Source organism: Gracilinanus agilis, chromosome 4, assembly GCF_016433145.1.
Source record: "Gracilinanus agilis isolate LMUSP501 chromosome 4, AgileGrace, whole genome shotgun sequence".
NCBI lineage: Eukaryota > Metazoa > Chordata > Mammalia > Didelphimorphia > Didelphidae > Gracilinanus > Gracilinanus agilis.
The window spans coordinates 451,203,630-451,229,860 of NC_058133.1; the positions used below are offsets into that span (position 1 = coordinate 451,203,630).

Genomic DNA, 26,231 nt, shown 5'->3' on the forward strand with positions numbered 1-26,231 from the left:
TATATTACATATATATATATATATATATGTAATTTTTGAATTGGTATATAGAAAGAAATGAGACCCCTGACTGCACTAAAATAGAGAACTCTAAGATAAGGAAATTCATTTTATCAGTATCTATTGGTACCTTGTCTACATGTTTTAACCTACATGTATGAATTTGTATTTATTACTATGATTATATTTTATTTAATTTGATTGGATCAAATCTGCAAGGGACCCTAGGAATCATTTAGTCTCATTCCTTCATTTTAGAGGTGGGTTAACTGAAACTATAAAAGCTAAGTGACTTGTTCAAGGTAACAAAAATAAGTGTCAACCCAGAGGTTTAAATTCAAGTCTGGACTTTAATCCTAGTGCTCTTTAACCTCAATAAAGCTATCTCCCTTTGACAATACTATCCTTGGGGAATATAATTCATTCATAATTGATAACAGAAGTCTCTGAGGTGAAAATGAAGATCTTTGTTTCTGTATAAAGGGAATAGAAGGATATTCATTATTACAATCAATATAATTCCTATGAAATAATTTTCTTGGTCTTCCACAAAGCCATACCTGTGTTTGAAATAACAAAAGGCTAGTCTCCCTAAAGTTCCAATAAACGCTAATAATTCAGTAAAAATGCATACTGAATAAAGGACACTTGCTGTTTTTTCTGCCTTGAAGAGAGGGAACAGAGGGGAGAACACATGCCTTTGACAGCTTTAGATGATTCCAACTAGGCAGGAGAGGATATAAAAAAAAAAGATTTGAGGTTTGGAAAGATTTAGAGAAGTCACATGATGTTTATATTCTATTCTACTATGTTGCCTTTCTCTTCTTAAAGCATTCCAAATAAAAGGAATAGGGTTTTATTTCTTCTTTATGACGTTCTCTCAGAAAGCAGATTTTGAAGTTGTTTGCCATAGGTCAAAAACAAGTCTTTATATTAGTAGTAATCTCAGTAACATAACCTTTAGGAAGCACTGCTTTTAATTAAAACTAATGAATAGCAATGGAGAACTCATTCAATGTAAGGAAATTCACATTTGCTTTCTACTATGTTTCATCAAAAAGGGAATAAGTAAATTGGATTCTATTTTTTCTCTCAAAGTTAATAGTGAGAAAGATGATATAGAATCCAGGCATAGAACATTTATATTTTCAAATTCCATGTCATTTTACTAATGTGTCTACATTGTTCAAATATATTTTTGAATTTTTTAAACACACAAACACATACTAAAATGCTTTTCTTCTTAGTCTAAAAATTCAGCAGCTATTCATTCTGCAGCAATATTTCATTAGCAGGGCGAAATTTCAGCTTCAGGTATGATTACACAAACCCTTTGAACTTCAAGTCAATTACAGATCAAAATTTAACCCAGAACATGCACAACTTTTCAGAAATAGATTTAAAAAAAGTTTCTGTTTTGAGCTGCTTCTTTTAGCTTGATGCATCTTACAGGTGAGTTTTTTTAACTCATCAGTTTTCCATAAAGATGCTAGTGAGTTGAGGAATAAGTAGAATTTATTTTCAATAATTCATATGCTAATCATTCATTCTTTGGACTTTTGTATTACCTGGCATATTGTGAACACGTTTCCTGTCATCTAGCAATAATAATTTACCCCCTTGGTGCTCAGAGAATCAAAGCTGAATGTCATATTAAAAATTAAATAACCACAAATCAATTGGGGTGGGAGAAAATGAAATATATTACAAACATGAAATTCTCAATTTAATATGGAAATCAAAAGATAGCTTATCTGAGGAACTGCAAGTCCAGAAAACCAGGATTCAAGTTGCCTTTAATGTTAACTAACAAGATGAGCATGGGCTAATCATTTAGTTTCCTAGGACCCTCAGGAAATTGAAATAGTAAATTGTAAACAAGTTGCTGATATAGCATCCCTGGAGAGAATGTCTATAGTGAAACTTCCCTAACCATATGAAATTACATGTCTGGAATTAAAGAAATGAGAGCATGTAGGTTCATCAAATAATCTCATGTCAATGTTCAGTCATCTTAAGTCAGGTTCAGCCCTTCATGGTCTCATTTGGACTTGGTAAAGATATTGGAGTGGTTTGCCATTTCCTTCTCCAGCTTGTTCTACAGATGAGGAAATTGTCCCAGAATTACACAGATAGTAAGAATCTGAGGCCAGATTTGTTCTTGCTCTATCCACTGTGACAGCTAGCTACCACACATAATCTCACAGCTGACCCGAGAAACCATCTCAAAAAAGAACTTTTACTAACATACCCAGCAAGGGGTTATTTAGTATTTGCTTGAAGAAGTTAAGTAAAAGGAAGCTCACTACCTCCTAAGGAATATCTCTTTCCCCTATAAACACTTCTAATTCTTGAGATTTTTTTCCCTGCGAATGATTTAGCATAGCCTTATAAGGGAGTACTTCACTAATTAAAATTTCTTGACTGAAGCCACAATATAATGAATTTAAGCCTATGGTGTAAAAGTGGTATAGTTCAGTCCTAGGGTACACTTGATTTGGGGGTAATCTGATACTTTACATTAAACCAAGTTGGTCTTTCCCACTGCTAAAAATCGACTGCATTATTAAGTAGATACTTAGCTGAATTTATGAAAATCAACTTACATATGCACAAATTGAAATAACCAAAATTAACCTTATTGATTTATAATACCTTCAAGAAGTATCATAATCAGAGAAATTAAAAGTATTAAGTATTAGAAAATCCTAAATTCTTGAATGGTATAATGTAAAATGACTTACCTGTGGTCCAACAACACCACCTGGTCCAGGAGGACCTGTTTTGCCTTGAAATCCCTAAGGAATGAAACATGACATTTATTAGCTATATATTATTAAAAAGTGTAATTAAGAAGGACATTAGGTAATGGGATGGCTCAGTTGAAAAGAAAGTTGTTTTTCAAGAATATACTCTCTCTAGCTATAAAAGTTTTCATATTCATCATTTTTATGGATGCTTAAAGTTGAAATATTGTATCTATCAAAGGACTTTCCAACTTCTATCTTTTGCTGACTATAATTACCAGTGACTTTTTTTTCCTCAAAAAGATTCATTAGGTTATGCTAATAGCATAAGTTAGCTAAGGTTTTAATTTGATCAAAGGTCTAATTCTCTTAAATTGACTAGGAAAATATGGCTGGGAAAACAGAATGAAGAGAGGTAGTCATGAGTGGGAAAAATAAAGTAACACATTTAGAAAAGATGTCTGGAAATACATTTTATGAACAACTAAAATGGCTAATCTAGAATAAGAATAAAGTAAGAAGGTGGGATATATGAGGAATCATTTAATAAAAAAATAAAAGTTATGATAAGGCCAGTAGGATCAAGCTATTTTAGAATTAAGCTTGTAACAAAGCCACAAAATGTAGAATTCCCATATGTGGGATTTGTCATCCACATAAATGATTTAGATATTCTTCGAATTGTTTACTGTTTTGAATCACCAGGAGACAATTTTCTTGGTATTAATGTAATTCTTTTTACTATCTCTTCCATACCCAGCACAATTGTATCCCAACAGTCTGATATAATGGAACAAGTAATTAAAAGAGGCTTATAAAAAAGAATAGTTATTAGTAGGATGTGATACCATTTCAGGATTAAATTGAAACACTTAACTTTATAAGCTTAAATGAACAATGGGAGAGAAGAGGAAAGTGGGAAATCAGGAGAGAAAGGAGAGACAGAGAAAGAGATAGAAGGATCAAGGATAGGGAATAGACAATCAAGAGAAAATGAAGAAGGTGGGGAAAGACACTTTAAAAATGATGTAAGCATGAGAATACAATCTAGTCAAGTATGACACAGAAGCTTAATACAGTGCTTGAACATAGCACAGTTTATGTTTTTTATCATTAATTTATTTGGTCTATAAGAGTATTATAAATGGAAATTATTTTTGTTTGACCCATAGTAGGTGGTTTACTGTCTGACTTCTGATTACCACTTAAAGGAAATAATTTTTAAAATCCTATTAGAGTTTACTTAAGACCAATTAAATGAAATTTGTATAACCTTCTCAAAAGATTTATTAGCTGAAGGGTATAATGTTAATGGAAGAAATGAAATTACAAATAAAGCATGTAATCAGGGAGGGTCTACTTTTGTATCATGAACTTTTAGATGAAAAACTGTAAATAGAGCCTTTATATGAACATATTTGTGTATAGAGGTACAACAATTTAAACATATCTTGATCAGAATGTTTTACTGACTACAGAGCTGGCCATGGAGAGTCAAGAATATCTTGATTCATGTCCTACCTCCAAAATATACTAGCTTTATGATTCTAGGCACAGGACTTCCCAATGCCCCAAGACAACTTCATAAGAAAATATATTGCTCAGCAAGTGTCTAATTAAAATAGTAGAAAGAGATTCTTACCTAGGAATTCCTTATATCAAGGAAATTTTAATTATAAAATGCATCTATCACTCAACTAGTTAATCAATCTGTATATCTAGATATGAGTGTATATATTATACATAGATGATCCTATATATATATGTATATATATATATACATATATGTATCATAGCTGTACATAATGATATTAGTTTCTATTATTCTATATCTTCCAAATACTAATAAAAATCTATTTCTGGGGGAAAAAGAATAGGCCTAAGACATGTTTGCTTTTTTGTTTCAGTGTTTTAGCATTATGGAAACATATTAATTGCTTCTCTAAATTTTCACCTTTTTACTAGTTTGTCTGGCATTAAATCACATAAGCTATCCAAGTAACTGATTTTTAGAACTTTGCATCTTTAATGCATAAAGAGTTGATCCAGGTTTAGAAAAAGGGTAATTTAAGTTGATTCTTGTCTTGAGTTTCATTAGTGTCATTATCCCAAGGTGATTGCCCAAGAGTATAAGAATAACTTTTAGGATCAGTTATGGCACTGATTAATTATATACAAGAAGTATGCCATAAACACAAAGGATAGAATGAGACAAATCAGAGTCCAAATCTTTCTTTTTACATATCTACATCTATGCTCAGAAATTCTAAAATAATATATTTAGGTTATAGTATTTTCAACTCCTGAGGACTTTAGAAATTTTCTTATTCAATCCCCTTGATTTACATATGAGAAAACTGGAGGACCAAATAAAAATGGAGATTCCTTCTATGGAAATAGCCACTAAGTAGCAAAGTAAGCATTGGAATTTAGGTCTCCTAACTTCCAAGTCATTGTACTTTCTTCTACCAGTGGTTCCCAAACGTTTTTGGCCTACTGCCCCCTTTCCAGAAAAAATATTACTTAGCGCCCCCTGGAAATTATGAAACTATTTATTGAACTCAGAATAGAATGTAATACAAAAAAAAGTGTGGCCATCACCACTCCCCTGGATAGCTGCAGCACCCACCAGGGGGCGGTGGCGCCCACTTTGGGAATCACTGTTCTACACTATGTCAACTTTCTCTGATATGTCCAAACCAAACAAAAATTTAGGTTAATTAAAATCACACAATGTTTCTTAGTTTATTTGGAGAGGGGGGGGGAATGGGGGCTGTAGTTTCCTGTGAATATACTCAGAAATTAGGATTAAACACTCATATGGTATTTAAATGCTATTAAGTTTAAATCAAATTCCAAGTTAAAAGTCTTTGTTATGAATTCTTCTAAAATGTCTCTCTGATTACTCTCAGAGAGAAATGAGAAGACTAGTTTGAAGAACATTAAGGAGGTTCAGAAGGAATTAAAAGTCAAAATCTACCATAAGGCTAGAGACCCAAGGTTCCCTACAACCCTTAGGAAAGCTTCATGTGTATTCTTTAAATTTGTCCCAAGGTAACATCACAAATAAGGTTCATATGAACTATAGTTCATAGAGTTGTGTATGTTTTGAAGAATACAAAGCATGACAAAAAAAACTATAAACGGATGACAGATTTTAAAGTGGATTTCAAATAGGTACCAAAAGTAAAACCCAATTAGATACATTAATGTAAAGCAAAAAAAAAAATTGTTGTAATGTATATGCAAAAGATGCCTCATTCCATAGTTTGTATTCAGTTAATAATGTAACCAGTTATAGGTTCTTTTCAATGATTTTATCTTTTAAATGAGCAAAATACCAAAATGCCTCTTAAGTAGACAAAATGTCTTCTAAGTATCATTCAACAATGGCAAAATATAATTTTTAACATTGCTGGGAAATGATACATTTAAAGAATAGGAAATCCAATTAATTATTTCCCGTGAATTGGAAATTAAATCAGATATTTAGCTAGTCAGGAATAACATAAATTTTATAATTATAGCCATACAACCTTCAAACTTTGTACATTTGGGGAGAAAAAAATGATTTTCAATTATGAACACTTTAAAAGGAGACAAGAAAAAGGTATTTGACAATGTATCCAGGGGCAGCTAGGTGACTCAAAGGATAGATAGATAGGGTTAGATATGGAAAGTCCTGGGTTCAAATTTGACCTCAGGCATTCTCTAGCTATGTGACCCTAGGCAAGTCACTAAACACCCAAATGCCTAACCCTTAATACTTTTCTACCTTGGAATCAATATTTAGAATCAATTCTAATATAAGATAAGGCTTTTTTAAAATTAAAAATAAAATAAAATGCATCTATAATGGCAACCAATTAAAATTAAAAATGAAAATATGGGATTTTCCACAAGCCAGGGAATTTATGGCTGGCTTGGGTTCCACCAATTTGAAATAACTAATATTCAGCTATTTCCTATTTTGCAGATCTTCAGGGGACTAAGATCATTTGGGAGTCAACCAAAAGTTTGGATAAAGACTTTAAAAAATATTGACCCCATAGAAAGGCCAAACCTTCTTCTTGGTCTTAGAACCATCTGTTTCCCAAATGTTTTAAGGGAAAAACAACATTTTTTTTGTTATTTTGTATATTCTGTGGATGCTTACTTTATGAATTTCAGTGTTAGACACAGATGAGAATATTCACATAGCTATATACCATTTATGAAATCATTGTCCTGGGATCTGAATATGACTTGAAAAAACATGTGGCCTGACAAATACCTCATACATTGACAATGTATACTCAGTGAAATGCTCCTAACTACAGACCAGGGTATCTGGTAATTGGTAATCATCAAAGCTCAAAATAATTGAATAAATTGGCCATGTGATTTTTTAATATATGATTGGCAAGGGTTATTTTGCTAAAGATAGGTTATCAATAAAAAGAGAATCAACTTGTAAATATTAATAGTATCTACTAATATTCTCTGGGCTTTCTTCAATTACTCTTTCCTTCAAAACCTTACCTTCTCCAGGAAGCCTTTCCTAATCCTCTTAATCCTTTTGCCTCCTCTCTGTACATATGTTTGTTTTTGATCTTCCACACTGAAGTTCTAAATGTTTCGATTTTTTTCAAGGTGACTCTAAAATTGGCCCTAAATGTCATTTTGTTCATGCTTAGAGTTATCATCCTGGAATAAGACTTTCTTATTTAAAAAAATGTCATTGAAACTTGAAGAGATTATGTTTGCAAACATGAAAATAACTTGTGTCCTTTCAGAAAATATATCTTAAGTCCTTCAAACAGATGTCATCTCTGTATGGAAGCCCAGACAATTTTGCACTTTTGTTTGACTAAATCATTCTTGATTAGGTTTTTGAAATTCCAGGCTTTGAAGTAGCAAAATCGAAAAAAAAAACACACACCCTAATATTTTATTTAAAATCAATTGGCACTTGGTTTAAAAAAGGACTTTAACTGATGTTGATAGGTCTTCCCCAAAGGTAGAAAATTCATCTTCTTTATAGTTAACAGTTAATTGGGAGATATAGATAGATAGATATGATATATTGGAATGTCTGTAATATTTGGAATCAGATATTCAAGTACAGCTTCTTACTCTGCCACTGCCTATGTGATTTTCAATAAGTCACTGACTCTGGGTATTATTTTCCTCTTCTATATATAAGCAGGATTTCAAACTGAGAATGGAACATTTTATGTGTTGTTGATTTCCAGAAAGAGATGTGACTCTTCATCAGTGGAGAGAATGCTGACATACACTGAATACCTACATAAAAGGCAGAGCTGATGCCAAAGATCTTGGATAGAGAGACACTTGGGGCTTTAGATACTCTTCAGGAGAGAATCTCTTCAGGAGAAAAAACATGGAAAGACTTTGGAAGTTTGGAAGCTGATGACATATTGAGAAAGCCAGCTCATCAATATGTTCCTGATTTCTATCTTGCCTGCCTAGAAACTTGGAAGGGAGAATTTCCCTTTAAAAGATCCCAGGATCTTTCTTGAACTGAGATCTTATCCTACTCCTATCTTAAAAGTTCATTCTTATGTATTTTCTGATTTATTCTAATCTGTATAATTTCCATGACTTCTGTTTGCTTAGATCAATGAGTTTATTCATTAGTTACTATTTGTGATGGTGATTTGTGTAACCAGCATTTTATGGTTTAGTAGCCTAAAAGTTTAATTTGAGATAGTCCTCTCCTTTGAGAGCAAACAAAAAAACAAAACAAAACAAATAAAAAAACCTCTTAAAAACAAAACACAGCTTTGTTTTAAGCCCCTACTAAAAAAAAATCATATAACCAGAACAGAGATAATGGGGGCCTGGGGTGCATATGAATATAAATCTAGCTCAATACCTCTCCTAGAGATAGTCAAGAAAAGGAGCAAACATTGGGGGTCCATACTCAAACCTTCTCATGCCCCTTTTAAGGTAGAAATCAGTTTCTCTTAGAGTCATATGGCCCTTACCTCAGTTCTATATATTCAGACAATTCATGTGGAATATCTATCTTCTATCAACACACAGCCTTATCTTACTTTATATTATTATATGTTACATAATAAATATTATAATATATATATTACATATGATTATAACCTTATCTTACATATAAAATGAGGGGTTTGGACTAGGTGACTTCCAAGATCTAAACCACTGAATATTAACACAAGATATTGGCAGGATGCAGAAATAGGAATCTATTTCCTTACCCTCATATAAGTCAATCATAGATCTATTTTATGACCTACTCAGGAAAGTTAAAGTAAATGAATGGTTTTGTTAGGAAAATGATTTGGGGCAACATGCCAAATCATTGGATTTCTCATTAAGTAGGAAATATAGGACTTTCTGGCTCAATAATTAGTTTTGGGCAAAAATGATTAATTTTCTATGTAAATTATATATCTGGGAAAGAGTAGCTACCAAAGATAATGCTATAGCTGACTAGTAGGTCCTTTCATGGTTAACTGGTTGTGGGTCTTTGTTCTTAGGTAAGTGTTGATGAAGCACTTTTACCATACGTTTTCTTGAACTATAAAAAAACTGAATAGATTTCCAGATCTGTCTGTGGACTTCCTTTAAGGTTTTAGGATAGATATGAGAGCAATTCAAGATTTTTCAAAGCTCTATGTTTTTATGAAATAACAGTTTTTTGAGGGCAACAAAAACTTCCTAGATATTAATTTGAGGAACTTCAATTAGGTTCTTTTCAATATAGTGATATTTTTATCAAAATTTGTACAAATAATATATTCATACAAATGTATACAGAAATATAAGTACTATTATGTTATATTATATTATATTATATTATATTATATTATATTATATTATATTATATTATATTATATTATATTATATTATATTATATTATATTATTTTATATTATATTATAGCATAAATTCCAGAAGAAATTTGACTCCCCTCAGTACCCACAACCACATCCAATAACCTAGACATCACGATGATCAATAATCAGAGTTACTCTCATAATTTTAGTTTACTTTAGCACAGAAATAGATCTTTCTAGTATGTTTTTCTGTTTTTTTCCTTCCTTCCTTCCTTCCTTCCTTCCTTCCTTCCTTCCTTCCTTCCTTCCTTCCTTCCTTCCTTCCTTTCACATATATATTATAAAATCTATAATATATATTATAAAATATATAAATGTATGTATATTATATATTTTAATAAAAACCCTTACCTTCTGTCTTGGAATCAATACTGTGTATTGATTCCAAGGCAGAAGAGCAGTAAGGGCTAGGCAGTGGGGGTTAAGTGACTTGCCCAAGGTCATACAGCTGGGAGTGTCTGAGGCCAGATTTGAAGCCAGGACCTCTTGTCTCTAGGCTTGGCTTTCAATACCCTGAGCTACTCAGCTGACCTTTTATTTCTTTCTTAATAGGATCATGGATTCAGGGTTACAGCCTATACAGGTCACTAGGTCCAAACTTCCTGATTTTCTAGATGAAGAAACTGATTCCCACATAATGACATAAAGTGACTATGATCACAAAGGTAGAAAGTGGTAAAAATGGGATTTGAACTAAGGACCTCTTTACCTAATTCTAGAGCTCTTTCCACTGCATAATAGTTACCTCCAAAACATTTAGCAGAATTAGTTCATCTGTTTCATCCTAATCTATTAAATACTATATAGGGAACAGGCTTTCAGTGCTGTGTCTTTTAAAAAATAAAGGAAAGGAAGACAAGGGAAAGGTTTAAGTTTATTTAAGATGAAGTTCTAATATTTAAAAATAGACAAAGTTTAAAGTAGGGAGATGGATTCACTTACAGTTTCTCCACGTTGCCCAGGGTGCCCAGGCAGCCCATCTTTTCCAGGTGGCCCCTGAAATGGAAAGTAGTAAAAATAAAATTACATTAAGGATTTTCAGTCACCATCCTTTGATATGCAACAAGGTTAAGGTTAATATTACTTATCATGATTTATTTCCATAAAAGTGTAGCATATTTTTAAATATTTAGTTGATTTGATAAATGTGTTCATTTCTAGAATTTTGACATCTTATAAGAGTTCACAAAGTAACGCATATGCCTGGCAATTCATCTACTATAGAAAATAGTCCTATAAAACTTTAAAAAATTATATTTGGTTTTTATGACTCAAAAATTGATAACTCTAATGGGAGTCTTTTTCTAATTGTTTTATTTTAAAATTGTTTTATTTTGTTACAGTTGATGATTTTAAAAAAAAGCATAGAAAATACTATGTTCACATTGTCTCTTTTCATTGTAGATATGCTACACTTCTGATAATTCAGCTAATATTCAATATCTAGATGTTTCTCTCTACTCCTTTCCATCTGTAATAAACATCAATTGCCTGTGCAAGAAGACTGAGATAAAAGAGAAAGACAGTGTCCTCTAGTGGTCATCAGAAACTTTTGCTGAAAACTAAGAAAAGGGGTGAAAAAGGCTTTGAAAAACAGTGGACTTTTCCTTTTTTTCGAGAGACTCATTCAACACAAACAATAGGTTATAAAGCACTAAACAAACCCTGAAGAGAGAGCTCTGCTCAGGAGGCTTGTTAAATTTTGTTGAAGGTATGATGTAAATTAAACATTTAATAGCAGGCTATTATGCTGTGTCACTGGAAGCAAAAGTAAGTAGAGCTGAATAATCAGCTTAACAGTGTAGCCAAAATAAATTATTATGGAAACAAAATAAAAGGCACTTAGCAGTTGTGGCTTGGCGTTATTTTGTTGAGATGCTTCATTGGTATGTCAAGAATTCACTTCATAATCACTTTGTCCTCTACCACAATGCTGATTTAGTGATGCAAATATCCAATAATCTGGGGTTTACAGCAGATGTATGACCAATTCACATTCCTAGACCTTTTTGCCCAGACAGAAGTAGTGATATATCAACTCTTTTATAATAAAACATCCATTGTTTATGAATCTTAGCTAACCTTTTAGCTCACAAAGGATTTACTTACTTTTCTAGTTCACATTTTAAATGCAAATTCAGTCTGAACTTGAGAGAAAAGGTTCTATTAGAAGGTTAGCTTTTTTTTTTTCTTTAATTAGTGAAAATAAAGTTTTTCCCAGGGTGCCTAGGATAGTCTTGATTTGTTGTTGTCATTGGTTTGTGTTTTGACCCCATGTAAGAGATCCTTGCAAAGAATCACAAAACAGACTCCTCCCTCATGACACTGAGTTGGGGATTATGAGAACAGAATACCCTGTCAAACCATCAGGTTTATCGGGTGCTTCATCAGGTGCTTTTATACAATCATCTTTCTTGGTTATACAGGAAGGTTCAGTCTGGAGGTTTGGGTGGAGGGTAAAGCAGTGGTGACATAAAGACAAAAGGCAATGACAAAATACATTAAAAATAGATTGGGGAGGTATAGGGATTATCCAGATGAAGAAGCTACTTCTACCAATAAAGTCTGGCACTTTCTTTATAACTTGTAGTCTTAGAGAATTACCTACAGTATTGAGAGGCTAAGTGATTTACACAGAGGTGACACTTGGACCCAAATCTTCCTGTCTTCAAGGGCAGCTTTCTATTCAATGGGCTAATCAGATAACAAGAAAAAGGACAATGGATTATGTCCATGCTAGCATGCTATCATAGATGCTGGGATACTTGCTATACTAAATTCAGTCAATGTCAATAAATATAAAGAAAAGTTTGCCAGGCAGACTTCCAGTGGCAGATTGATGAGAGGATATGGTCAAAGATTATGCAACAGAGAGGCAGGTATGAATGAGTTCTAATTTCTATCTCTGGAGGAAGTTTCTTTGTTAATGATATTCCAGATCTATCATTGGGTATCATTGAGTAGATCAGTGTCACCTGTGTTCTGTTAATGATATTCCAGATCTATCATTGGGTATCATTGAGTAGATCAGTGTCACCTGTGTTCCATTTCCACTTCTTCGTGACTTGTCTTATTTAGTTTCAAGCAGTCAATATGGAAAATCATAAAGTAAATCTTGAGTTAAGAAGTTCACCTGTGATTGGATTTAGGTCTAGAAAAAAATATTCTCTCTCACGAGAGACTTTTAAAATACATTGCAAAAACATCAAAGCACCTTGGCCAAGATTTCCAAGTCTTCCCTCCAATACTACAAACCCTACGATTGTGATGCAGTAATAGGTATAGGAGGCAATGTAGGTACTACAGTAATAGGAGTGGTGCAAGTTGTTTATATTCTTAGTAATTATAGTGTGTAGTTAGAAAATCTTGAACCCATGGACTCCATCTCCCAGAATTCTTTTTCATCTCACAGAATCCCTTTCCTCCTTCATCCCCACCTTGTGGTGTTTCTGTTGTTTGTATATACTTGGTGTAACTTCACGAGTCTCATTCTCTTTTCCCTGGTGCGTGGCTAGGAAAGCTGGCTTTTTTACTCTAAACTTTTTTAGTTATTATTAATAAACCTTATTAAATATAATACTTAAGAGGATTTGGATATTAATTTTTAAACTCACAATAGCCAGAGCTATCCCTACTTCCCCAGGCAGAGCCACCAACTCAGCCTCTTGATTGTGGAGAGAGAATAGGAATGGATTGCTGTCCCTTTTTCTGATTCTTTTCCACTGTATCGCTCCTCATGCCAATGACTACATAAAGGAATAATTAATCATGTTATTAATCTGATCCACTTTGGGGATGGTTTCCTATTTAAAAGGCCAGAAAATGCAAAGAACTAGAGTTAACAAAATCTTAGATCAAAAGTAGCGCTAGATGGCTTAGCCAGGAAGAAGGGTTTCTCTCTCATGCAACAAGGCTAATAATATATCATATTGATCTTTTGCTATTTCTTGAAATAAATAGCCTCTAAGGTCCCTTTCAGTCATGAATCTATGAGTTTATAATCCTACTCCAGATCTGACTATAATATACTATCAGTGCAGGACACTAATCTGTCAAGATGTATTTTCTTGTCAGTATTTATTGACTAAAGAGGCAGCATGGAGGAGTGTATAGAGTGATCGTCTTGATGTCAGTGAGACCTGGGTTCAAACCTTATCTCTGCCACTTTGTAGCTAAATGATCTTAGACACATCATCAACTTCAATGTTCTTAAATTCAATAAAGATTCTCGACTAAGCTGTAATAGGGGATAACCTAGTGGGGCTTCTTTTCATGCTGGATTAGACTACATCATTACTAAGTTCTCTGTCAACTCTCAAATTATTTAATTCTGTTTGATGGCAAGAGGGAAATCTCATTCTGAAAATTCTCTAGGATGCAAAAATCATAGATGCTTTAATGTTGTGTGTATTATTCCCATAGGCATATATCTGCATATGCTATGCACATTATTCCACAGGCATATTTTGTGACAATGCCTATGAACTTTGAAGAAATTGAGTCTATATTGGCTGCCTATGGTAAGGAAATGAGGGGAAATGAAGGTAGTCTAAATGATGTTGCATAGATCAAGATCAGAAAGAGATGGTAAATATATACAGAGTTAAAAGAAAGGGCTGAAGCAGAATTGAATATGTTTCAACTTAAATAAAAAAGTCAGGGGTAACAACCATGACCTCAGATAAAGCAAAAACAAAAACAGACCTGGTTAAAAGACATAATCAGGGAGATTACATTTTACTAACAAAGATATAAAAGAAATGGCAAATTTCTCCAATGAAGACCTCATTTCTTGAATATTAAAAAAAAACAACCAAGTCAAATTTATAATAAATAAAAGTTACTCCTCTACTGATAAATAGTCAAGGGATATGACTGGGCTGTTTTCAAAAGAAGAAATCAAGACTGTAGAAAAATTAAAATTAAAACAACTGTGAGGTACCACCTCACAACTATCAGAAATAACAAATGCTGGAGGGGATGAGGGAAAAATAGGTACACTAATGAAGTGTCAATGGAGTAGTGAACTGAGGCAATTATCCTGGAGAACAATTTGGAATTCTGCTCAAAAGGACTATAAAATTGCGTGTCTCATCTGACCTAGCAACATCATCACTAGATCTGTATTCCAAAGAGATTAAAGAAAAAGAAAAATGACATATATGTACACCCCCATACATTCTTTTTGTAGTGACAAAGAATTAGAAATTGAAGGTATGCTCATCAACTGGAGAATGACTAGACAAGTTGTGGCATATTATATGCCATGATAGAACACCATGTGTCATGGAACACTACTGTGTTATGTGAAATGATGAGAATGGTCTCAGAAAGAAAGAAAAAAAAACATGGAAAGACCTATATTAAATAATGGACAGTCATGTGTGAAAAACCTAGAGGCCATTTTGTACAGTAAAGCAATATTGTAATGATGATCAACTCTGAAGAATTGGCTATTTTGGTCAATATAAAGATCCATGTCAATTCCAATAAACTTGTGATGATAATATTTTAGTCATCTCCAGAAAGAGAATTTATGAACTGAGTACAAATTCTTTATTTTTATTGCCTTTTAAAAAATGACTGATGTGGAAATATGTTTTACATGATTTCAGATGTGAAAATGATATATTGTTTGCCTTCCCAATGAGTAGGTGAAAAGGTAGGAGGGAAAGAGAATTTGGAACTCTAATTCAAAAAGAATAGTAAAAATAAATAATATTTTTAAAAGTGATGGTGAAAATGCTAGCAAGAGAATGACATAGCATTTATTTAAATGCATTCTTGTATTTTTATTGATAAGATAGTCATCACTTTTCATGTATTCCCCAAAAAAGGATTTTTCTTCTGGGTATGCAGAGAAAAAACTGGCTTGAGAGAAAATTTAAATTTGCTACAAAACTGAATAGAAACTATATAAATTAACTTTTCTTTTCCCCTGGGCACTCATAGTTTGGCTTTCCCCTTGCAAATAGAATTTTTAAAAATACTTTTCATGCTACATTAGTGTTTTAGATCTAGATTCCCTGTTGTCAGATTTATTATCTTAAATGAAGGTACTATATATCACTATAGTCTACTCTCAAGTGGAGAACTTAGGAGGGAAAAATCTTCATTTCAACATTCTATTTACTCAATTCAGTTATCTTTTCTATAAAGAAGCCCTAATGCAATAAAAAAAGGAATTCATTTCACTTCTTGTAGGTATAGCCTTTTATCACTTTCTCTTCTCTATTTCAGTCTAAAAGATGAATATTTCTTTTTCCATCACTACAAAATTTAAAGCAAAATATGCACAAAAGGGAAATGATGGTAATTGTAATTTCACATTAATATTTTTTGTCCTCTGGGATATATAGCAAAAATGACCCCTCATATTCCCTGTTATTTAGTTAATCAAGAAGCATTCATATATTGTCACTTAACTATTTGAAATAATAATGTCATGTCTCTGTAAATATATTAGAAATTTCTGGAGCACAGGAAAAGTTCCTCATTCTTTTGTATATATAACACTCTCCTTAGTGCCTACCTACAATATGTAATAGATGGTCAATGAAAAAAAATGTTGAATAAATAGATTAGTGAATGAAAGAACTCATGGGTGAATAAATGGACAAATAAATTGGAAAAGATTGAGCATAAAATGTATCCATCCCATGTACACCAGAATAATTATCTAATATGCAGGAAAAAAGTTGTTCACATTACTTGTAGTCATGTATGCTATGATCAACAGTAAACCCATAAAGATTTTTTAAATTCCACTTTAGCTCATGTCAATACATTTATTTTATGGCTTCAAATCATATGTGCTTCAAAACAAATTTCTATGCTCATGAATGAGGGTTCTTAAAATTCATGGCACTATTCCAACTACAAATTTTGGTTAAATCAACCAGAACAGACTATTTAGGTGATGTTTTGACTGTACTAATAGCTGCTTTAAGGTATTGGTGAAAATATTAATTGTACTGAACTATTTTGTAAATATATACAGAAGCTTTATAGTACATAAGACTCAGTAAAAGCTTTAGAAATTTTAGAAATCACTATTTCTTTGTTGATCCCTGCTATTCTCTAATAACAGAGATCATTAACAATTTCATGGGATTTTATTATAATGATAGTGAGTATCATTATCAGTTTAGGTATAAATAAGATTTATGCTCATTAAAGATGTTTGCTGCTGTCATAAAAGGTAATGGTCACATAATTCTGTTGAGAGAGGGATTATCTTTAGGGGCCCTCCAGATTCTCCTGTTTGCAGATGAGATACATCAACTCCCACAACATTTCAAAGCATACTACTAAACTCAATGCACTGCCATTCAAGATATGGGTCTAACAAGTGTATGAGGAATATCTGTTATTCAGAAGAGAATATGTTGTTGAATGGATAAAACAATGCTGATCCTTAAGTCCACAGACCTTGGACAGATACTTAGCAGAGACAACGCATTTGGTCTAGAATTGGACAGTAGGGAGAAAATGAGCTAGATGGCATTTTAGAAACTGTATAGTAATTTAATGAATCTAAGCATCCCCTTGAAATTAAGATCACTATTTTCATTCCTCTTTAACATCAATACTCTTATGAAGACACATTAAATAACAGTATTTGAAAGAAAGTAGTTGGCCACTCATAAACCCATGGAGAAAAATATGGTAAGGGTAGACTGCAACAAAAATAACTGTACATTGGATGGAAATGGCATAAAGAATATCATGGTTATTATGTCTTGAAAATCAAATGAACTAGTCATAAAGAGAGAAATGGGGATAACCAAAATATAGCTCTTATATCCCATTAGTATACTCATAATATCAAGAAATCTAAAGGAAGGATCTTTGTGCATAGGATATTCTTTCTATTATAACTTGGTGAAGGGCATGAGCAAGAGTGAGACATTATTAAAAGACATGGATGGGCTATGATATACATCATGAGAAGTACCAAAAATGGATATATCACAGGTTTGCTATATAGAAGCGTATTACTAGAAAAATAAATTGACTAGCAATCTAGCAAAAAAGAGGGATAACAAATGCTGAATTCATGCAGAACAGACCCAACAGAAGAGAGTGAATTGACCCTCAGTAGAAGATTTGTGGAACATAGTGGATAAGAATTCTGCCAAATAATTCTGTCTCATATATAGAACTAGAAGGGCTTATGAGCATCGATAAGTACAGACTTTTAATTTTACATGTGAGGAAATTGTGGCTTGAAGGGGTTTGGAGGCAGTAAACTGACAGCTTGATTTAGCCTTGTTAGCAACCAGTTCTTAAGAAATGATGGATGAAATACGTATCCTGAGTCTCCAGACATGATGACCTACTTAAGGTGAAGGTAATCACAACAGAGTGTTACCAGAATGAAAAGCCTGGTATTAGCAGTGGCTTCTAACTAACCATGTGTTTTAAACTGAATAATAATGCTATGCTGTTTGGCAGGCAAACAAGATTCTAAATATTTGCTCCTGAAAAAAATGGCAGAGGATTTTTTTTTCAAACAGCCAAGTACTTAAGGATTTTGACTATATTGTAACCTCATTAACTCAGGCCTTTCTAATGGAGATTTTGTGATGCTACCCAGGAGCCAAGCTACAGTTTACTTTTGAAATGTGTCTGTAATTACAGAGGATTATTAACATATTAATAGAGTAAACAAAATGGCAAGAGTGATGTTTCCCCACTTGAGAAAATAAACAATTTGCTGGCACTTTTGATGTATCTATTTACATCCAACATAAACGGAGCATCACAGCATAGTGCCTTGATACAGAGAATGATTACGAATTGCTTCCATCTGTCCTTATAGGGAGAATCAAAAAGTATATTGAGGGCTTGTCTCTGAGTCAGGAAGACCTGAGTTCCAATTGTGACTGTGAAGAATACTGTGTGACCTCAGGTAGTTTATATTATTCATCACTACTTCTCATCTTCCAGGTCTACAGTTTACTTTTTAAATTTAATTACTTTTTAAATTTAATTTACTTTTTTGTTTAATTGTAAGACTATAATTTATACTTGGAGTCCATATACCAGGGGAAATCAGAGGTCGGGATGCCTCTGTCCTTTTCTCTCCCTCAAAATGAATCAATTAGAACTTGTATTTGGCACTATTTAACTAGTTAGAATGATTATACGTACATTAAATTAGAAATACTGAACTTCTTTAAAGAATAATCTATAATTTCCAATCATTAGATTTGGAGTGAATAAACTTCGGTTTAATTTCCTGCTCTACCATTTAAAATCTATGTGGCTTTCATCAAATAACAATATTTCTGGACTTCAGGTTCCCTATCCATCAAATGAGGAATTTGGACTAAATGGCTTTTTAAGTTCCTTTAAGAGCTAAATCTCTGATGCTATATGTTATAGCCAATCAGTGAGTCAAAACTTAATTTAGAGTCTATCATCCTTGGTCAAGAAATTGACCCTCTTTGGCTCTTAGTTTCCTAATCTGTAAAATAAATCAAAGGAGCCATTTGAAGTGGCTCTGAACTCTAAATCTATGATCCAATGAGTCAGAATAATCACGTCCACTGATATTCTTCAGTTATCATTCCATTGTCACTGAGGAATATCCTTATGAGAAATGAGTCAATCAATACCTTTTAGATCACTTTTGACATTAGATAACAACACTAGGATAAGGATGAAAATATTAGTCAATGAAGTATTAGAAACTATTGTGCTGGCTAAAGATGGATTGAGTTATTCTCATTATGGCCTTGAAACATGATTCATCCTTAAAGACACTGAGAGAAAGACAAGGCTGACTATCTGCAGTTTCCAAAAGGAGAGATAAATCATGTTCTGGCCATTGTGCATTTAGTTACTGCCAGAATCTTCCGCAGGACTTTAAACATCACAAGCACTATAAACTATTAGACAGCTGAGAGGTTAACTGGAAATTCTAGCTGTCACCTAGACAAAATAGAGGATAATAAAGATAACAACTGGATATGTCTCTCTCTCTCCCTGTTTTTCTCTGAATATCAAAAAAAGGGTAGAAAGTACTTTTGATCACTGTTGAGAATACAAATCATGAAAGTGTCCAAAGACTGCTGGACTGTTGAATCAAGACATGAGATTATTTATACAAGAAATCACAGAATCTAATGGACTGCCTGTTCTATGATATACTAAAAAACCTGGAGAATACCTAGCCTCAAAACTATGTTGCTAAGTGGCTCTTCATTGGAACCTATGTTCTAGTCATGTGAAACAAAAATATCACACTAAGGAAGAACTGGATTTGTAGACAGGAGTTCTGCACATTTTCTTCAGAGCAGGATGAGGACCTGAAGCATAGAATAGCTTAGAACACCTTCATAAAATAAGAAAAAATTCAAAGTGACATCAACAGAATGAGAAGAGATGAGGTTATTTTACTAGCAATTCATCAAGGCTCTGCAATTTGCCCATTGTGCAATCCATCTAGAATGTAGAAAGTTGCCTAAAGCTGAGAGGTTAAGGGACTTGAGCATGGTCACAGAGCTATAAAATGTCAGAGGTGAGATGTAAAACCAAGTCTTCTTAAAGTCAAGAACACTATCTTCTTTGTGACACTGACTCTTTTTGCCAATATTTCATATTAATTCAAAGGGGGGGAAATAGTTTTGTTGTTGTTTTTCCTTCTGGGGAAAGTCGCCAGTGGCAAGAGACTAAAATACCCCATGGTATAAAAATTAACAGTAGTTTTCAATACCCCAGATATGAGGCTTAGCAAAGGGGATTCCTAGTTCTTGTCTTTCAAAATTTCTACTGTAATTTTTCTTCAGAAGGGATCACTGTGCAATAATTACAAATAAAATTTGCATTCATAAATTAGAAACATTTACAATGCATTTATTATTACTTGCCCTTTTGTGTTTTTGTTTTAATTATCATTATTGCTTTGTCTTCTTTTTTGCACATTTTAATAAATGAAATTTATTAGCACTTGTAGATAGAGGCTATTTAAAAGGGAGGAGTCTCTTTTTAAAAAATATACAGTAAAATGAAATATACTTACAGGGGGGCCTTTTGGTCCGGGGAATCCAACAGGGCCCTGAGGTCCTTGAGGTCCCTGAATTAGGGGGAAAGTTAAAAAAAAGACCGATTATTATTATTATTTCTTATATTGGTACTGGAGTGCCATAGAGTTGGATACAAATAAGAAAAAGTCATTTATGCATTGCACACGTTGTTATCAGCAAGCTGCTTTAATTCCAATGCAAATCTATTGGCCAGGTTTTCTACAGGCCATTCTACTACATCAGAAAATATAATGGGGAAAGTAAAGAGCATGACTTGCCAAATGAGAGTTATCATTTGCAGTTTATTTCTAAAGCATTAATACCAAAAGGAATGAGACCAGTTCACTGTAGTAACGGAGCTATGGAAACATAACGAGATAGACCGAGCTAATCTAAGAGCAACATGGATTTATTTTCCTTCCTTCTCACTTCTATTATGCACTGCGAATTACTTCAATATTCTTAACCTGAGGACACTGCAGGCCCTTGCTATTCACACCAAACACGCATAGGAGACATTTTTATTCTGACTCCGGTGCTATTGGCATTTTGCCTTCCACTAGAGACAACTGTAGAATGAGGACCTTTTATTCCACAACTCTCAGGAACAAAATTCTTTAAAAATTTGCCTCCATACTTTGAAATTAACATTGAGCATTTCTGCACAGAACACATATATACCAGCTTAATATCAAGGTCTGCAGAACTCAAAATCTCAGACTGAGGGATAATGAGTAACTCTACAGAACACACTAGAGCTTCCTTTTGACTAATCACTGAGTTCTTAAATTTATTCACTTTCTAGGGAGTTTATCTTATCACTTTAGATACTTGCCTTTCCCCCATTCTGATGAGAGTAGAACTTTTCTCACTAACCATTTTTAATTAACAACCAGGAGCAATATTGATGTTTAATATGTACCCTTAGAATTACTCTTGGTTTGGTATTTTAATGAACTGTGTCTTTCAAAGACGTTTTGTTTTCTTTTAAAGTTATTAGGCTACCAATAAGGTCCCATAAAAAAGGCTTTTTCTTTATATCTTCATAAGGAAATCTTAAATTTCAGGAAAGTATAAATTTATGGGAAATTGTTAATAATAATAAAAAGCAAGCCTTTCCTAAACTAGGAAGGGATAAATAGTTTGTCACATTTTAATACATATAATAAGAAAGTTTATCAAGAGTAATAAATGGTTATAACAGCAAGTAGTATGTAAAAAACAAATTCTCTGAGGTTTCAGAGAGGGTTAGAGAACCAAATTTAAGAGATTATACTAAAATGAATTAAGTTTTGTTTTAGGCAGATTTGGGCAGATTTTAATCTAGGAACCTCTACCAGTGATGTGGAATCAGAAACATAGGATCCCCTTTGGGCTCTCCTGAGAATGAAGCATAGAAGCCAACTGATACTCAAATTGTAAAGATTAAATATGCAATTGGGAATGAGTTATTAGGATACAAGGAGTCTTAATGGTAAGTGATATCAATGATCATTATTGTATTGCTTTGGCCTATTTTTTCCCTGTGTTTATTTTTAAGTTTTCTTTGTCATCTTGATGACATGTAAATTTCCCTTCTAAAAATTAGTCCATCATGAGTCTGCTAAGTAATTTGATGTGTAACCTGGCATATAATTCTAATTCTAATTCTATTTTTTAAAATCTTATAGACTTGGTTCATAGATAAGTAATTCATGTAGGGGAGTGGGCATTCCCTCAAATCAAAAAAGGGGGAAATTGTGAAGAATTGAAGGAATTAGGACAGCAAGTGATTAATTGAGACAACTGAGTGAACTCTACTAACTCTTCTTCATGACTCAATTCTGTTGATAGCTCAGTTCTCTTTCTATTCAATTATGGGTCTAGTCCAAATTCTATCTTGTGAGAAAAATTTATTCAATTGTGTGATTTGGAAAAAAAAAAACAACTTATTACATAGTTTGGACCTAGCCCTGCATGGCTGGAAGACTGGATTGCCTATTCCTGCTTAGAGACCCTTAACTAAGGACCTGGGTTATGTTGACCACAAGAACAGCCAGATCCTAAGACTGGTGGAAGAAATTCTCCCATAATTGTACATTTCAAGCAGCCCATAAATCTTAATTGAAAACTGGCCCCTTATGAATCAATCAATTATTGTTTCCATGTTCCTTTGATTATTTATAGATATTTGAGGAAATCTGGAATACCTTTTTTCCTGAATTCAAGGAATTCCACCTGTCCATTTTCTTCCAAATTGGAAAGTCCCTAAAGTTTCATCCAATTAGAAATCATCTGGGTGATACTGGGTAAGTCACTTAATGCCCTGTAGCTAAGTTTATTCATGTGTAAAATGAGCTGAAGAAGGAAATGGCACTTTAATTATTTATTTAATAAAATGCATCAGTTGTTTTTAGTCCTGTTCAACTCTTTGTGATCCTATTCTGGCAAAGATTCTGGAGTGCTTTAACATTTCCATCCCCGACTCATTTTATAAATGAGACAAATGGGGTTTAGTGATTTTCCCAGAATGTGTGAGACTAGAATCTAGAAATCAAGATGAATCTTCCTGACTCTAAGCCTAGTACTCTAACCACTGTACCACCTAGTATATTACATAAAATATATACAGTGTGTAAGTATAGAAATGTAATTTATAAGGAATTAAATTTTAAAAATTATTTAATACATAAGCATGAGAAGCTTGATGAAGAAATCATGAGCACAGGGAACTCTTGGTTTAGGAATTTTTTCTACTAAGGAAGATCACAACTCATCTTTGACTTTGTAGAAAAATCCATGGTGATGCTTAAGGCATTTAAAAGCTAAGTGACTTACCTCAGGTCTTAGAGATAATAAGTCAAAAGGCAGAATTAGAACTACTCTTAATTCTGAATCCAGTCCTTTGTCTTTTATACTATAATGCCTGTGAGAATTATTTAATGCAATGCTATTTTGACTATCCTAAAAGAAATGACACGTATTTTCACACGGCCTACACATAATAGATGCTTAATAAATGCTTCTTCTCTTCCCATTCCACTTAATAAGTGACTTGTCCCAGGTAATACAGTCACTCAAGAGATAGGATTTGCATTCTTCCTAATTCTGAACCCGGTATTTTATATCTCATGCCAAACTACCTCTCAAATGTGTGTAATGTACTATTATTTTGGCTGTGCAGAATGTATTATAAAACTTATTTTTTAACAAGTTTCCCATTTGATACCTTCCTTTCAAAATTTAACCTACTTGCAGGATGCAAAATGGAATCCACAATATTTCTTGTTTATAAACACAAAAACAAAGTCTGCATTTTCTATATATTAGTTACTAATAATTGATTTTTTTCTAAATCAAACCAATTATTTGTGAATTTTTATTTATAGAAACTTTAATATTAAAATTTAAATAATGTAAATTTAAATATCTGCATATATGAATGGGTTTGGGAAAAATGTTTTCTGAAGAGAAAACAGTGGGTTTATTTAATGAAGTGAATCTTTGATAATCAATATATATATATATATATACATATATATATACATATATATAAGTTCATTTCCCCCTCCCCTTGAATTTCAGCAAACAAGATATGTTCCATTTGGACATTAAGAAAATATTGACTCTAACCTGCAAATTCATAGATAGAATTAACAGTATGAAAAAATAAGGAAATGCAAAATTCATTGACTTAAAAAATGAAAGATGCTGCCAAAAAATAAAGCTTCTTTTAAAAAAAAATCTATCTTAAAACATTTGATTCTTATGTCTGCTGACATCTTCCAAACTTATAGATATAATTTTATTCAAATTAATTTTTCTTTTCTTCCAATCACCTCCTGATCTGAGCTCTTTTCTTAGTGCACATTTCATATAAAATATATTTATTTTATTTTTAATGTCTAATTATTGGACCGTGATGAACCCAAAATAGAGGGGTTTATGCCCTTGATAAGTTGTATTAATTATTTCTTAATTTTAAAAGTGTTGCTATTAGGGCAAGAATTGGCAGACAATAAATTAATCTAGTTATATAAAAGTTAAACTTCACCCAGTAGCAAACAGAGGGCATGCTCACTCATCTGTAGTTAGTTCTATTGTGTAGCAATTGAAAATCAATTTTTCTAAACAGTTTTTCTATTTACTGGAATAGACGCTTTATCTTGATTTGAATGTATATTGATTGTAGCTTAATGGGTAATGGTAGACTCCATTTCTCTAGCATTATCCTGCATGGCCAGAATGCATACTCAAATGAAATGCCCTAAAAGGTGATAAGGGACATCATGGTTTCTATAAGAATTTTCTAAACCATTAAGTATGTTTGTTTGGCTTCAGTTTGTAAAGGAAACTATAGGCCAGTCTTATAGGTGGTTTATCTCATTTTGAATTCAATAACAAATTATTCTGATTTAGCTACTCTTTCAGTGCAATGAAGAACAAGGCATTACTTAACTTCTGAATCAGGTCTGCAAGAAATTGAGGGGTTTAGAAAAGCAAGTAGTAATAGGAATTAAGTAAACCACACTGATTCCATTTCATGAGTCAATTCTGGAACTAGTTAGTTCTCTTTCTGTTCATTTTAGAACAATTTCTGTCTTGTGTGAGAAAATTCACTGGGAGACAATTTTCTTGTATTTTTTGAACCTTGTCTGGGGAGGTGGATCACCTCTGTCTGCTGCTTAGAGACCCTTAACTAAGGACCTAGGTTATGCTGACCAGAGTTCCAATCAGATCCAAAGATTGATGCAAGGAGTTTTCTCAGTTTTACATTTCAAGCAATCTATATGTCTCATCTGAAAACTAGTCCTACACTGATCAATCACTTATCATTTCCATATTTCTTTGATTGAATACAGACTCTTTGGGGAAGTGGGATACCTCTTTTTCTGATTTCAAAGAATTGCATCATTCACTGTCTCCATCTTAACTTAGAAAGTCCAAATCTTACCTCCAATTAGAATTCAGATCACCATATTTTGTGTACTGGTTAATTGTTTTCCTTTAATTAACTGATCAGATTTTATTGTGGTTTTTTTTTTTACATAGAGAAAGCTCTTTCCCCTGTTATTCAAGGTCCAGCTTTAAGCTGAGGAGATCTGGTCCCGATTTGTTGGGTAATTGGCATGTATTGTTTAATAAATCAATATACTTGGAAGCTTGAACATTTGTTTCCTCAGACATTTCATCTTTTATACACCACAATCTATCTAATTAGAATATAGAATGAATGTGCACATATTATGCAGGGCCAAATTGCTCTGCCAGTAAATAATGAATATATATTTATTCAAATTATTCAACAACAAAAAAAGTTCCTAGCTATAGTAGGCAGTGGAATCTTACGTACTCTTTCACCAGGTGGACCAGGTGGACCATCACTGCCTGAAGTTCCCTAAAGAAAGGGAAAAGGAAAAAACAATTAATTTAATTTAACAAAATTCCTTTCCCTGCCAGACAACTTTTTGCCTGAACCAGAGTACTAAATAGTATCTGTCACCTTACCTTTGGGCCGGGTTTTCCTGTAGGACCCCTTGCACCTCTTGAACCACGCGGACCCTGAAGATTTAAAAATAAGACAGATGAGACTGATCT

The 26,231-nt window shown here is 33.0% G+C and overlaps 1 protein-coding gene across 1 annotated transcript in view; it reads right to left on the reverse strand.

Moving 5' to 3' along the window:
* COL11A1 (collagen type XI alpha 1 chain) overlaps positions 1-26,231 on the reverse strand; it is a 268,654-nt gene that overhangs the window by 104,353 nt on the left and 138,070 nt on the right. Inside the window, exons 30-34 of the mRNA XM_044675498.1 lie at positions 26,142-26,195; positions 25,987-26,031; positions 20,651-20,704; positions 10,564-10,617; positions 2,745-2,798 (exon numbers count right to left, since the gene is read on the reverse strand). Coding sequence (XP_044531433.1) covers positions 2,745-2,798; positions 10,564-10,617; positions 20,651-20,704; positions 25,987-26,031; positions 26,142-26,195 — 261 coding nt within the window. The remainder of the gene's footprint in view (positions 1-2,744; positions 2,799-10,563; positions 10,618-20,650; positions 20,705-25,986; positions 26,032-26,141; positions 26,196-26,231) is intronic.